Source organism: Zootermopsis nevadensis, unplaced genomic scaffold (genome assembly GCF_977971745.1).
Source record: "Zootermopsis nevadensis isolate Lab colony 2312 unplaced genomic scaffold, Znev_1.0 Znev_ptg000009l, whole genome shotgun sequence".
Classification (NCBI taxonomy): Eukaryota; Metazoa; Arthropoda; class Insecta; order Blattodea; family Termopsidae; genus Zootermopsis; species Zootermopsis nevadensis.
The window spans coordinates 1,164,717-1,179,721 of NW_028259141.1; the positions used below are offsets into that span (position 1 = coordinate 1,164,717).

The 15,005-nt window shown below is 41.6% G+C and overlaps 1 protein-coding gene across 4 annotated transcripts in view; it reads left to right on the forward strand.

The window, feature by feature from the left end:
- LOC110837330 (ribosome assembly protein METTL17, mitochondrial) overlaps positions 1-15,005 on the forward strand; it is a 40,941-nt gene that overhangs the window by 4,360 nt on the left and 21,576 nt on the right. For all 4 annotated transcript variants that reach the window (XR_015534243.1, XM_022079327.2, XM_022079325.2 and 1 more), the window contains exons 2-10: positions 473-632; positions 1,984-2,115; positions 3,343-3,613; positions 5,587-5,752; positions 6,933-7,076; positions 7,830-7,919; positions 9,988-10,126; positions 11,850-11,988; positions 14,363-14,476. Coding sequence is in view for 3 of the 4 variants with exons in the window: in XM_022079325.2 (XP_021935017.2) it covers positions 473-632; positions 1,984-2,115; positions 3,343-3,613; positions 5,587-5,752; positions 6,933-7,076; positions 7,830-7,919; positions 9,988-10,126; positions 11,850-11,988; positions 14,363-14,444 (1,323 nt within the window). In the remaining variant the exon portion in view is untranslated. The remainder of the gene's footprint in view (positions 1-472; positions 633-1,983; positions 2,116-3,342; positions 3,614-5,586; positions 5,753-6,932; positions 7,077-7,829; positions 7,920-9,987; positions 10,127-11,849; positions 11,989-14,362; positions 14,477-15,005) is intronic.

The window sequence follows — 15,005 nt, forward strand, 5'->3', positions numbered from 1 at the left end:
GCTGAGGGTTTTGCTCTCTCCATCCAGGTAAGCAGGCAACGACCACTGCCATCCATATCTACCATTCATAATCATTTTGATATTTTATGCAGAAACTCTGAGCTAATGACAAAATCATTAATTTTCCACGAGTAAATAAAAGACTATAGTAAGGATTTATCAATTCAATATTGAACTTTGATGTGATGCTCTTAGTGTGATAGGTAAGATACACCACAGTTGAATTTGAGGTTTTCACAGCAGTGAGTCTTAGAATGACTGTCTTCTGGGTTGTAGTGCCATGTGGTCTGGTAGAAGTTTACCGGCGTTTCAGAGGTCCTTGCCCCTTCCATCATCAGGCTGTTGAGTCTGTGCCTTGATGACGGAGGTGCACAGTTCTATAACCCAGAGGACTGCCATCTTGAGACATGCTATTAACTGCACATTAATTGAAAGTGATGAAACTTATGCATATAAATTTTTATTTATACAGTATGCAACAAAACCCAAGTGTTCTATTTGTATGGAAAGTCAGCTGATAGATCATATTAAAGATCATGAAATAAAACCAAGAAAGCATCCAGGTGTTATGAAAATAAGAACTGCAGAAGTCCCAGTTGTGGTAATTAATGCAATGAAAGCTGTTTTGAAGGGTAAGTGTAGAATTATTAATGGCTCCAATCTTTCATGGTATTTCAACACTAATGTAGATAATCTTTGGGTGAAGCATCATGTACATGTGGGCTGTATTGCAGATGCTTCAGAAGCCTTTGCGTTCACTGTGTTTCCTCTCTGTCAATCCACTGGGGAAATCGAAGCATCAAATTTGTCATCTCCCACAGCTCTTTAATCATATATTTCTCTGAACCCTACCCTAGTGCTGCCTTTAAAAGCAGCAGCTCTTTCAAAATTTTACTTACGACATATACGAGGCGCGTCCTCAAAGTAAGTTTCCCTGGGGCCGTTTACAGAAACAAAACACAATTTCATGGAAATATTTATTGCAACAGATACCGCAAGTGTCCAGCTATTTTTCAACATATTCGCCACCGGAATTGAGACATTTGTCATACCGTGGGACCAACTTTTGAATACCTGTGTCGTAGAAGTCTGCCGCCTGGGATTGGAACCACTGTGTGACAACCATCTCCGCCTCTCTGTCATTCTCAAAACGCTGACGCTGACCGGACAGGAATTTCTTGAGGTGTAGGAAAAGATGGAAATCACTGGGAGCGAGGTCCGGGCTGTAGGGTGAATGATTGAACACCTCCCAGCTGAACTCCTGCAGGAGACTTGCTGTCCGTCGAGCCGTGTGCGGCCTAGCGTTATCACTGACCGCACTTCACAGTCGGCGGGAGCTGGAATAAGAACCTCCATCTTCAACAGCTGCAACGATGCTACTGTGAGAACGCGGGAGGTGCCGTTAGTGCATGCGCCATGCTACGTCATTGCTCTATCACGTACGCACAGTCGCTTCGCGCAATATAAGGTTTGCTAGCTGTGGGACGAGTGGGAAACTTACTTTTAGGACGCGCCTCGTATATTATACTGAGGTACTGTAGTTCATTTGTTTCTTTTGAAGCTTGACCTTTGCTGGAACATACAGCAGCCGGTCACAATAGCAATAGCCTGAATTAACTTCGCTGTAAGGTATGCTTGATAACGCTTGTCGGTTAGGAGTTCGGCTGTGTACCGTGCGACCCGATCGAAACCAACCATGAAACTCGCAGATACGGTTGGCCCACCCTGTTGCATCGAGTTCTTCCAATTGGTTTTTCACCCAAGCTTCTTGAGACAAGGAATCTGAGGTGAACTTCACTAACGTAAAGTGATACGCATGTCATGCGTAATGAAATTAAAGTATCAGAACCACTTTTGTGTTAAAGTCTTACTTTAAAAATGTTTTTTTTCGTAGTCTTCAAAGGTAACAGAGGTGTACAAGTTACAAATCAGGAACAGTCTTTAATAGTTCGGCATATTTAAGATTTGCTTTTCTATTATTAGACAAACCTGTGAAGGCTATCAGCTTCGGTGGATCAGAACTTGCAAGATATTTGAAGGCGAGACACGTGCCTGTTGAAGAAGATCAGATCAGATACAAGGGAAATGAAATACAAAAACAGATTGAAGCTAAACGTAAGAACGGAACAGCTAAGTGACTAAGTACTTGTCTTCCTTGAGCAGTTCATAGTCATCTTTGCATACTCTGGATCCAATCCTGAGTCTCTTCAGTCGAGTCCTTATTCTTTTTCCGAGACTCAATTTAATATTATCCTTCTGTCTATGCCTATATCTTTCAGATGGTCACTTTTGTGAACTTTTCCAACAGATTTTTTTTTTTTCCATGTATACTGCACGTCCCATCTAAACATCCTCAGTCTGTGTTCTTCCTACAGAGTAAAGGCCGCCATTCACGATCGCTCCATTCGTCCAAATGGCGCGGTGTCGCTCCAAAATTGTACCATGAATGCGGAAACTGAAGTCCATTGGCGTGGCGTGGTGGGCTCGTTTGGATATTCTGTCGAGCCATAATCCATCCCATCACTCCATCGCGCCATCGTATCGTGAATGGGGGAATCGGCGATCGAGCCACTCCAAATCGGTTCGTGAGTGGCGGAAACGTGGTCCATTCTCATGCCAGTCTGCCACGAGCCTTCGTCCAGTGAAGTCCAAACTTGTATAATGTCGGGTCGTGAGTTTGTTATTGAGGTGATTGAGAAATATAGAGAGTTGCCATGTTTGTGGCAGATAAGTAATGAAGACTATCATGATAAAGCTAAAAGAAGCTTAGCAATGGAAGAATTGGTGGTTTTATTTAAAACCAAAGATCCTACCGCCAACAAAGAAAATTCCCTTAGAAGTTGCTTCAGAAAGGAGCATAAGGACTTAAATTGCTTCTATTTAAGCGCCATTGCTTTGACCACTTTCGTTTTGGTTTCCTCCTTTTAATATACAGGCATACTGCCGTAGCTAGTACCAATTCTTCGTCCATCGCAAACACCACGCACTTCACAGAGGGACAACAAACCGCGACTGGCGTGACGCGACCGTGAATGTAGTACCTCTTTGGACGACATCCGTTTGGACGTCATCCATTCGGATGTCATCCATCTGGAGCGATCGTGAATGGCGGTTTTTAGAAATCAGATTTTACACTTACAAGAAACAGGGTGTAATAATCTTTAATATATTTTTTTTTTCAAATTGAGACTTATATCAAAATTTTGTGCCAAATTATAGGATGCATTTTCTGATATCCATCATATTTACGCAGAAACACGTGTTGTTTGAATCTAATAGTTATCTTTTGCATTTGGATTGAATTATGTTATCACAGAACTTTTTTTTTCTAATGGCTTTCAGTCGGAATTGATTCGTCGTCATTAACAGATGAACAGCAAGAAGAACTGGAGTTAAAGTACAAGAACTACGTTATAAAACGCCTCAAGGAAACTTTATATTCCTGGAAGCCAGTTGTGTACAATGAACATGAAGCTCTGCTGTATATGGTGGCTAGGTTCGCTCCAGAGTACGCCGTCCTTCGGAAGATTTTTACGGAAATCAAGACTCGAGACCCCGACTTCAACCCTCATTATATGTTTGATTTTGGATCGGGCGTAGGAACAGGGACATGGTGAGCAACGGTCAGCAGTGTTAGTCACACCTGAAAGTTATAGGTTGTGTGTGCAGTTCGTATGAAAGGGTCTTCTTGCGGATGCATTGTCAGTAGGTTTAACTCTTTTTCTGAAAGTTTACGTTTTAAATCTTGACAGTAACTAAGGTTTAATATGGGTTTCCTCAATACTTCGCATTTGTCACCATTTCTGTCTGCTATTTTTTGATTATTCTCACGTATCATTTGATATATTTGGTGATCTCTCATATGAGTTTGCCGATGAAAGTGAACCGGAATTAACCAGTCCCTCAGAGGTCCTTCAGGCCATTAGGGGACTCTTAGTTGACAAGGATCTGTGTCTGAGTGGTTTTCTGAACAGGTTTCTGATACAGCTACCTTTCTGCACTCTGTAGTTATATAACATGATCAGGGCTGTGGAGTCGGTACTAAAATCTCTGACTCCGACTCCTTCATGAAAGCTAAATATGTATTAATAATGCTGAACCTACTAAAATGGTAAATGGTACCACAAATGATTTTATCACCACCACGTTAATCATCAGGCTAATTTTTAGACTTGGTCACTGGGACCGTGGGTTTGAATCCCACTCAAGCCATGGATGTTGTGTTGTGGTGTCCTGTGTACAGGTAGAGGTCCTACGAAGGGCCGATCCCTCGTCCAAGGAGTCCTACCGAAAGTCTATAGATCAAGCCAACGAAAAGTTGGGATCCACAGTGCTCAGGCACTTGAAGACGGGTCGTTTCCAGTATCCCAGTATTTAATTATACGTCTAATGGTTATTGCAGAAATCGGTTGATTTGTAGACAGTTTGTATTCTTAAGGTACCGGAGCACAAAGTTACAAAGCATTGTAAGACTTGAGGTTCTCACAGCGGTGAGTATGAAGATATCCGTCTTCTGGGTTGTTGCGCTGTGTAGTCTGGTCGATGTTAACCAACGTTTCAGAGGTCATACTGCCTCCGTCATCAGGGCAATGAATATGCCAATGGGGTGTGAGGAGATGGATTTATAGGCCTGGGAAGTGAAAGGTGTAGCCTACCCCGAGCCAATGGGAGCAGGTATGGGAGTGGACCAATGGTAGCACGTGGGCGAGAGTGGGAGAGGGAGAGAAAGTAGAGAGAGAAAGGTGAGTTTGGTTGTTCCCACACCACGTGGCTCAACGCGTCGTTGAATCTCCCCAAGCGTGAGGCCGCCTGCGGCCCACACAGTAGCGAAAGTGTTCGTAAGATTTTATGTCGTCGGAGTCTGAGTCTGTACATTTTTACTGACTCTGACTCCGACTCCACAGCCCTGAACATGATAATAAGGAGGGGCCACTGCTAAGACTCACTGATAATGTATCAGTGAATTTGGTTATAGCTCAGACTTACCGTGATGTAGGAGACGGAGCTGGTATTCAAAATGTTGGCATTTTATACAGCATTGACATGGCTGACTGCCCAAGAAAATTTTATAGCTTCAAAAAGTGCGTAGAAAAGCACATATATGACTTGAAGCTTCTTATTAATGTTGTGTTACTTATGTAGCTTATTGTAATCCATAATGCAAGTGGCCAACAGTAGCGAATGATTGTGTGTGTGTGTGTGTATGCGCACATGTGCGCATGTGGGAGGAGGTTAATAAAAATATGGATCTCATCAACCCATTCGTGTCCAAACATGAAAAATTTCCCAAAAGTGAATGCGAAAATATAAAACCTTGTTTCTGGCAATACGAGACGAGAGAAATGTACTTCGTGCGCCACCACGCAGTTGAAGGTTGAACCGTGCTGAAGTAACCCGTGATCTTGCAGTGCTGGAAATATACAGATTGAAACAACGCAAACTAAAGAATTTAATCGTCTCTTACATATCATATCACTTTCTGAACTTTCAGAAATACTCTGCAAATTTACATTTTCATGAACTGTTGCGTTCCGTCTCATCTCCAGTATGATTTGCTGTTACTTATTTGGTGGTGATGTTTTCTAGGGCAGCTAGAGCTGTTTGGGGAGACGTGATACAAGAACATTTCAACGTGGACTCGTCGGGAGATATGAATGACCTGGCGAGCCTTTTGCTGCGAGGCGGGAACGAAGAAGCCGAGATGTCGATTAAAACGGTGTTCTATAGACAGTTTCTTCCGGCCTCTCAGACGGTACGCCTCCGTTAGATAATACGGTTTCGTGATGAACCAGGCGTGCAGATAATTTTGTTTGCAGCTTTTGTTTTTTCGTCACTATAGAAAATGTAATTTATTTTTGGGAGGATGTCAGCAAAATCTATGAAAATAAAACTGACAAGTTCCGTTTGCGTACTTTTGAAATGCCGCGGGTCGCAAACAAAGACTAGAATGCGAAGGATTAATCCGTTTACCTGTGTATAAAATTTCAAAACAACTCGCCTTCCCAAATGCAAGCAGCTTGTATATTTTTTGTTTATTTATAATAATATTATTTTCACATTTTATTTTAATTAAGGTATTGGAATGTGTGGTACAAATATTTTGGATGTTCTGCACAGTAACGAGGCACTGATAATTGCATTTGGTTATATTATAATGTGGACGTGTTGTGTTTTGTGGTGGTCGTACCTCAATGACATTAATCTCAAATCTTGATGTGTTCTTCGAAAAGCTCTTCCAGGAATAGGAGCTTCATAAACACAATTTTATGAAGTTTTTTTTAATTTTTAGCTCGAAAGTAAACTATTTCCAAATTCACCACTTTTGAGAACATCTCGAATTTTGCCGTGAATATTCTAAATCAAGAATTAGTAGACAATATTGTGGCGACTGTTACGTAATACTCTAATTGTGTGACTCTGTGAGAGTTTTCTCTATTATAATTATTTTATGGCATTTATTTTTATTTCTTCAGTCACAGTTCAATGTACGGGAAGCAATTACAGATTCTTTTACTTTGTGAATGTTCATTACTTAGGCATTTTATGAGACTTAAAGCTGCAAAGGCAATTAGTTTCAAGCGCCAAAGTCCGAGACTAAGTTTGTCATATTCCGGAAGAGTCTTGAGATAAAAGTTTGATTATTAGGAGACTTCAAGATGGAGATGCGACACGGTAATTGATCTCAGACTGTGATTCCGTTGGCTGCGTTTCTCCTCCTCAAAGCGTCGGCGACACCGGACAGGACGACAGGAAGAGACAGAGTGTACGGAGCGATTGACAGCGCGCCGTCTCAACCTTCTGAACCTACGATACACAGCTGGATTTAGTTTCTGTTTTACACGAAAATTCATCATGCATTTTCTGTTTTTACTCTTTCAGCACGTTAAGAATGACACTTATTTGCGGATAAGTAACATGCGTTAATTTTTCAGCTTAAGTATGATGTCGTCGTAAGTGCCTACACGCTTCTGGAACTCCCATCAGCGAGGACTCGCTTAGAAACTATAATTAATTTGTGGAACAAGACAAACAGATATTTGATTATAGTGGAACAAGGCACAAACACTGGATTCAAGGTGGGTGTATGAATGAATAGTTTGTCTCGTACCGTGAAACCCGTTAAATCCAATCTTAGTACTGATCTGACGAAGTTTCCCCGTGTATTCTGGCTACAGTAGTGTAATCCCGTATTAAAAATGTATTCAGTCCGAAGTACGTGCTGTAAATAAATGCTGTTTGTAATTGTGTGTACGCGATCATTTACTGGAAATAAAAATCTGTGGCGCTCGGCAGCGCTGATTGACGTGAGAGACGCGTTCTGCGCAGTCTTGCAGTGCTTAATTTTCCCATTGAATTACATTTCAAAACTTCGTGTTGAAAAATGCTTGAGGTAACAGTTACAGATCTTTGCCGAAGGCTGGCTCGTGGTCCACGCTGACTTGCATAAGCACCCGTTTATCGTAATAACTTCTGAAAACCATCTGATGGATTTTCATTGAGTTTCATTTGAGCGTCGTGCGACTGCGTCCACCTGTTTGCGTACTTAATTAAACACTGGCCGTGATATCAATGTCGCTGTTTTGCAAACTTCTGAGCTGCTTCATACACAAACTTCAATTAACCCTTTTGTGTTAAAGTTTCACATTTTGCCTCACGGTGGAATTTAAATGCTTTGAAGTAAGCGAAGTCACCGAATGAATTGTATTGTAATGTAAATATGCATTCCGACAAGTGTTATTTTTATTACTGTGTACAGACGTACGATCAGATCTACCCTTGAATTTCTGGTGTTCTGTTGGTTTTAATATTACCTTTTTAATATTTTTAAGGTTATAAATGAAGCAAGGGATTTCATACTGCAACTTGGGAAAGGAGAAGAAATCCATCCATCGGTTACCGTAGCGCATGTCTTCTCACCGGTGAGTGTTCCCACTCTAGTGACAGCTGATTTGTTTGTCGCAGACGTCTTGAATTATGACTTCTGAACCCTCGTAAATTGCGAGATGGAGGCCGGTCCTGCTGCATCCTTGCGTTGGCGGACGGGACCGTGAGCTTAACGTGAGCTTCAAACCACGATGCGAACTTCTCTGCATTTAATGTTTCCATCTGTTTATAAAGTTTGCACACGGAACTGACAGGAAATTGAATCTGTAACCCTTGACATAGAAGTTTCAATATAGTCCCTGAAGACGAGATCAGGTACAAATTTCTGACACGCAGACGTTTTGATGAGGAAAGGAATAGCATATTAGGGCCCTTTTAACTCCGAAGTTCTGTCGTGATATTGTTAAGAGTGATTAAATTGAGGTGGCTTAGATGGGTCAGAGAGAAGAGACATATTTTTCTCCCTCAGCTTTAAGAGAGCTTTTTTGTTGGTCTACACAGCGTTGCCATCTAGTTTGAAGACGTCGAAGTTGTATGTAATTGTTGCATGGCTGCCATCTGTACGAAGGTTTTATGTTTTTAGTGCGATTTTTACACTTTGTCAGAATTTCTTAATTTCATTTAATTATAGGATTTTAATTTTTTTTTTAAAAAAAATGTAATATCGAGTACTTGATTTTGTGTTGGTAATTTTAGCGACTGTTTATTTTTTATGAGTATAAAGGTGGCGACTGACTTGTAACATTTACTCGTAATGTAACATTCGCGGCGAGCATGTTACATTACACCACAACTGGTGAGGCGCATCGAATGCTCGTTTTGAATGCTCGGCTCGACTGTGCTCGTGTGTGCTCCATTCATTTCATTCAATATGTCGGACGTGGAGGTTGTGTTATCTTTGTTTCATTTAATACGCTACTCTTATCTAAAGAACTCGTGAATGCTCGTTACGACGCCGCTCGACTGACTGACTGACTTGTAATGTAACACTCAAAGGGATTCGCGAAAAAACCGACAACACGATGGAGCGCCCGCGAGCGTGAGCGGCTCGCATCGAGCGGCTCCGTTCGCTGTCTTCACTTGTGTAATGCTCGATTTGTAACACGTCACATTACAGGCAAATGTTACAAGTCAGTCGCCACCTTAATACGAAACACTTGTAATGAGCTTAAGACATTTGCCTTAAAATTATGTATTGTGTTATGGAAGCAGCGTTCGGATGACAGAACAACTAACTCTGTGGAGGAAATGAGTGACAATTAGCGTCGCAATTTCCCCATCCTTTGTGGAACCGGAGCCTATCGCCGCATGCACCAGCGTGCCACTTCTCCCGTTCCTGAGCCAGATAAATCGATTTAGAATTCTCCCACTCTCTTTCTTTAAGGTCAAAATGTATTCATTTCATATCTCTCCCGTGCATGCTGCATATCCTGCCCTTGATCATCCTGATAACACTTGAGTGAAGAGTACAGATTATGTAATTTTCTTAGCCCTTCTGTTGCTTTGTCCGTCGTAGGCCCGAATATCCTCCCGAGCGCTCCGTTCTCAAACACCCTCGGTCTGTTTTCTACCCTTGTGTGAATGTAACTCTGACAGTCCTTGTTCATTACCAGTTGCTCAGCAGGATGAGAGGTTCCACCAATAAATACTGATTAAATATGGTAAAGTCAGAAGGATTTGAGGTTTTCATGACAGTTGAGCATGAAGTTGGCTGTGTTCTACAACCCAGAAGACATCCATCTTCATGGGAGAGTCATTTTTTTATTGTTATCTGGATACAGTTGGTTCAGGATAGAGTCCGGTGGCAGATTTTTGTGAACATGGTGATGAACTTTTGGGTTTCACGAAGAAAGTGGGTCTGTTCTTTGACGAGCCGAGTATACGGTAGACTTTTCAAAGATTACCCTACACCGTACAGTGAGTTAGTTAAATTGGGGCTTAGGGATGTGGTTCAAAGGTGCGATCTGATGCTGCTGGCCCAGTGTCGGATTCAGCGTAGTGATGGACCTTCTATAACATGGAGTTTCTTGAGCAGCTCAATAATAACTAATGTCACAGAGCACATCGTGCGGTTCCGAATTTTTGCCGTTGTTTCTGTTTCAGTGCCCACATGACCTACCATGCCCTAGGTTTATGCATGACACGACGCCCTGTAACTTTGAGGTGTCGTATATACCATTGCCCTTCGAAGGGAGATGCGATGCGAGGAAGGAGAGATTCTCATACGTCGTTTTTAAAAAAGGTAATTTTGTTGGGATATGGACGAAGAAATTTTTCTAAACTTTATTACCCCATTAGTCTGTTGCCAGGGTGAAGCTGATGACATTTATTTACCATTATCAGAACGTAACATTTGGCCTCTTAAATTCTGTTAGAATTTGATCGATACCTGGTGATCTACGGCTTTTCAGCGCCAGTCCTTGGTCTCAGAATAACTGGACTGAGGTATTAAAAATATATTAAAATTGGCCGTCAATCACAATATAAGATAATTAAAAGATTAAAATATCATTTTTCGTTCCTTATCGAGTAGTCGATTTACATATGGAACATTTACGACATGTTTCGGCTATCATAGAGCCGTCATCAGGTGTTATGTTATAAACTTTTTAACTGAATTACTGATTTTTAATGCTTTTTAGTTTTCATTTTTCTTATCATGTTCTCGTCCTTCATATTGTATCTTCATCCATTGTTGTGTCACATGTCACTAATATAATTGCATGTCGTAGTGATGCCAATGTTGTGTATATTGGACCGAGAAGTAATATCGCAGCAGTATTAGGAGAGATTGGAGGTATACTGTATCGGATCGTGGCTGGTTACCGACTGCGGTGCTGCGGTAAATGTTCCATATGTAAATCGAGTACTCGATACGGAACGAAAAATGATATTTTAATCTTTTAATTATCTTATATTGTGATTGACAGCCAATTTTAATATATTTTTAATACTATTTAAATAAATCACAATATGACGCACCTACAATATCTTATGGACTGAGGTAGTAATCACTCAGCTCTGTATAACGTCCTTGGAACCATGTATATTCAATAATTCTTAAAAATGTCAGAATATGCGGACGGAGCTGTCACTACCACAGTCATCTCCTCTAAAAGATCGTTCTTGGATGCTGTCTTCTCTCTGTCTGGTGTGTTTGTTGAGATCAGGAACCTTTCAACTACATTGGGGGACAATATTCTCTTGGTAATTAAATTTTTTTACGTCGCAAAGTACGCTACTCTATTTACATTCAAAATTATATTATTTTCATTTAAATACTCATACCTGATTCTTGGTTTGAAAGTATTGTCTCTCCTTGCTTTTGAACTTAAAACCTGACAGTTTTTGTGATGTACCTGCACAATTTATCACATACGCGCTGTAATTTCTCACACAAGCCATCCAGTATTTCATAGTTTTCGTCGGCCGTTCCACCATACACTTCCGGAACGGTAATATCACGCCACTGACACCTAAGTGTTATATACACATGCAACAGGTCACCAGCAAACTGTATGTGCCGATGTGACTCCTTTATATATGAAAGCGCCCGCACTTAAGTGAAGATCATGATTTTCATTTTGAATGAAAAGTGTGTAATAATCTTTTGTCTCAGTGACACCATTGTCCCATACCTCCTACAATGGACCTAAATCTGTCATTTGCTTTTGCTGCTCTCTGAAATGTTTGTGTTAAGCTCCACATATTACAACTCGGAAGAACAGTAAAATCTTCTCGGGCGATCGGCCACGTCAACTGGTCAGAAGAAGGAACCGACGTTTCAGGGACCGTATACGATTGCCCGAGAAGATTTTATCGAGTCACGTCGCCACGAAAGCTTCAGACCATATGACAGAAGAATGACGTCATAATGCCGGTTTCTATTTGAGGAGTTTACGATTGTCACGGCACTGATTGAGCGCGCCAAATTTTAATTGTTCCTTTAACTTGTCTGTGTGCAGGCCACAGACCAGCTTCTGATGTTCAGTGGCCAAGGATCGTGAGGACACCGTTGGTGCGCAGAAAGCACACCGTCTGCAGGATGTGTGTCGCCGCGGGCAAGCTGGAAGAAGTTGTCTTCACCGCATCCAAACATGGGAAGTAAGTCGGTTGCGATGCGGTCGCCAGGTTCTTTGAGCGGAGGAGATTCTGTAGCAGCTTGCAGGATAACTTTACGTGTGAAGAATTCAATTATTAAAATATTCAAATGGCCCCAAAAGAAAATATTTGCTTTTAAAAAACCAGAATTTATGGAAATGCTGTAATCTGTGGGTTTCCAGTTCTTGCATGCATCCAAGGATTGAAAAGTTGGTAGCAATGAAACAGTTCTGTGTTTCCCGTTGGTTGTCTTCAACCCACGAAATAAAAATATCAGTTGTAGGAATATTTATTATTTTATGTTTTCCTTGATTTAATAATATAATTTTTGTTTATCAAAAACAGCAGGGAAATGTAGTGTGTGAATGTAATTGCCGTAAATGAAGACTGTCCTCCTTTATGTTGTTCCACGTGGTCTGGTAGACGCTTACTGATGTTTCGCAGGTGCTTGATACCTCCGTCATCAGGGCAGTGAGTAAGCCACGTGCGAGGAATTGGCTTGAGATATGGGAACGGGTCAGACAATGCTCCCATCCTCTCGCCCGATCCTTGCCGTCTTTCCCACTGCTCTGGTCAAGATTCTACCTTGTCTGACCTATTCGCTTATTCATCGCCCTGTTGGTGGCTTATGCCCCACGCAGTATTTTTGGTTTTAGCATGAGTACCTTTTCCATAAGTCCTTTTTTCCTAGTTTCGATTTCACATAAAGTGTAGTTTGGCAAAGTGGCTTCGTTGACTGTATGACCCTGTTTACCAATTTATTTTCTAGATATCTCAAAGGTTCTGGGACGTGGAGTTGTTCAGAATTGGCTTTTGCATGAGATGCAAGCACCAGATGTTTACTCATACGTATCTGAGTGACGGATCTCTGCTCTGATCGGACCTACCTTCTTGTCGGCACGTTGTGTAGATATTGAAATAAATTTGTCCGTGCAATTCAGTTCTCTGGCGTACGTGATCTGACATTTTAAAAGTACTACAAAAGTTAATGAACTAATATAGGTCTGTTCTGACGATAATTCCCCCGACACATGTCGAGGTGAGTCCACACACATGATGACCTCACAGAAGAGTATGACCCCATTAATTACCTATTTACATGTTCCTTCTCAGGTACCTGAATATTCCTGAGAGTTGCACAAAATACACTTTTGCACTTTCCCCGCTCGCCCTCCGTGGCACACGATGTCCTTTTTCTATGACGGGCTTCGTCAGATACTCGATTATTTAGTTATGCATTTCATAGTTTGCGTTTGGATTTACATTTCTTCTGGGAACAGCAAAGTGCAACGAAGTGTTCTCACGCGGTCGTCCTTCTAAGTATCTACTCTGACGATGGAGGCAGCGACAGTCTCCAGAATGTTGGCTTGTAGCTTTATATTTACACAGCGAATCACGCGAGAAAGCTTCATTGCGTTCAGTTACCGCGAAAGCTTAAAATCGGTACGGTGGGGCGATGCGCGTCCCATGATCCGCTACGTTTTTCTCTCTCCCCCCGTCTCAAGATTTCGAAGGCGTACTCAGAAAATTACCTGTCAGTTGAGCACGATTTGGTGACGGGCGACACAGCCACAGGCATCGAAGATTCCTGCTGTTACGTTTATGATGTTAAAAGTAAGAATAATAAATTTCCATGATTTTCTTTTTCTAGTATGTACCGAGTTCAAATTTTGCGGTTTGTTTGCGTGTAATTTAAGTATTACAGAACTGCTGTTAATTCTCCTCTGAATTTCTCTGCTTCCTTGGTTTAATTTAATGTAATTACACGGCAACGTTGAAGTAATTGCACGTATTTGATGTTTAATTTGTCGAGCCATTTACGTATGTCAGGTTGTAAATTGCCTAAAATGGCATTTGGTATTCTGAATTTTTTTCCGCTGTTGCGTGTTCTCATTAAGATGGACTTGCGCTCTTTTCGAGGGGGTTGCTTTCAAACGCGGCGAGGCCTCTATGTCAGTGATGTGTTTGTTTTGACTGGTCGCTGTTGTGTGTTATTTTATCTATATTATTATTATTATTTAGTGTTCTGTCTGACGACAGGTCCATATGAACAGGATCCTTCCAACCTTTTCTCGGACTGGGACCTGTTCATATACGTTCTTGGCAGATGATCCAGAAGTGGTTTGCCATTGCCTTCTTCTGTGTGTGAATGGAGTAATTGTTGGGATGCCACGGAGGAAAACTCCGTGTTGCCTAGACCACGGCCTTGCCCAACACAAGTTATAAATTCGGGCACCGCCGGGAATCGAACCCGAGACCCCAGGATTACAAGGCCAGCGTTCTAACCGCTAGACCACCGTGGCGGGCATTTTTATCTATATATAAAACTAAAATGTGTTTTCAGATTCTCACCTCGATGCTTTCTCTCTTTCCCCAGAATTCCTTACTGGTGCGCTCGATCAAGTAACTGGGGTGACTTGCTGCCAATGACGGTGGAAGGTGGGAAGACGGAAGAATAAGATCGTGACGATACACCCAGTGGCGTTTACAAGTAAGTTCGTCGGCAGAGGACACAAGATAGGGATGGCGTGTTTACTGTTGGTTGATCGGCTGTTGTGTGTGAATGTGCAGGTAACCCTCGATTTGCGTCGGCTCAGAATAACGCCGCTTTTGAAAAAAGCAAGTCGAAAAGCGAAAAAAATTTATTTTACCCCGGTCGTCCAGCCTGTAGCCAGTCACTATAGCAACTGAGCTATCCCAGCTCCTAACTGATTATTATGAATGTATATGTGCAGGGAAATGGGTTCATTCTCAGTAATAGAGTTTTTGTTTTAAAAAATGCAATAAATACGGTGTTTAGTCACACTCAGCTCGTTAAGACGGTTTAAATTACAATTGAGCCCGTACACTTGGAATTTAAATGCTGAAAGGTAAAGTGACATCACAGAAAATAGTCGGGAGATGTGAAACTTGGGTTATCGGACAAGACGTCAGTTTCTTTAAATCGGTAAATTACTGAAGAATCTGAAGATTTCTGTGTTCTGGGTTGTTGCGCCGTGTAGTCTGGTAGCTTCAGAGGT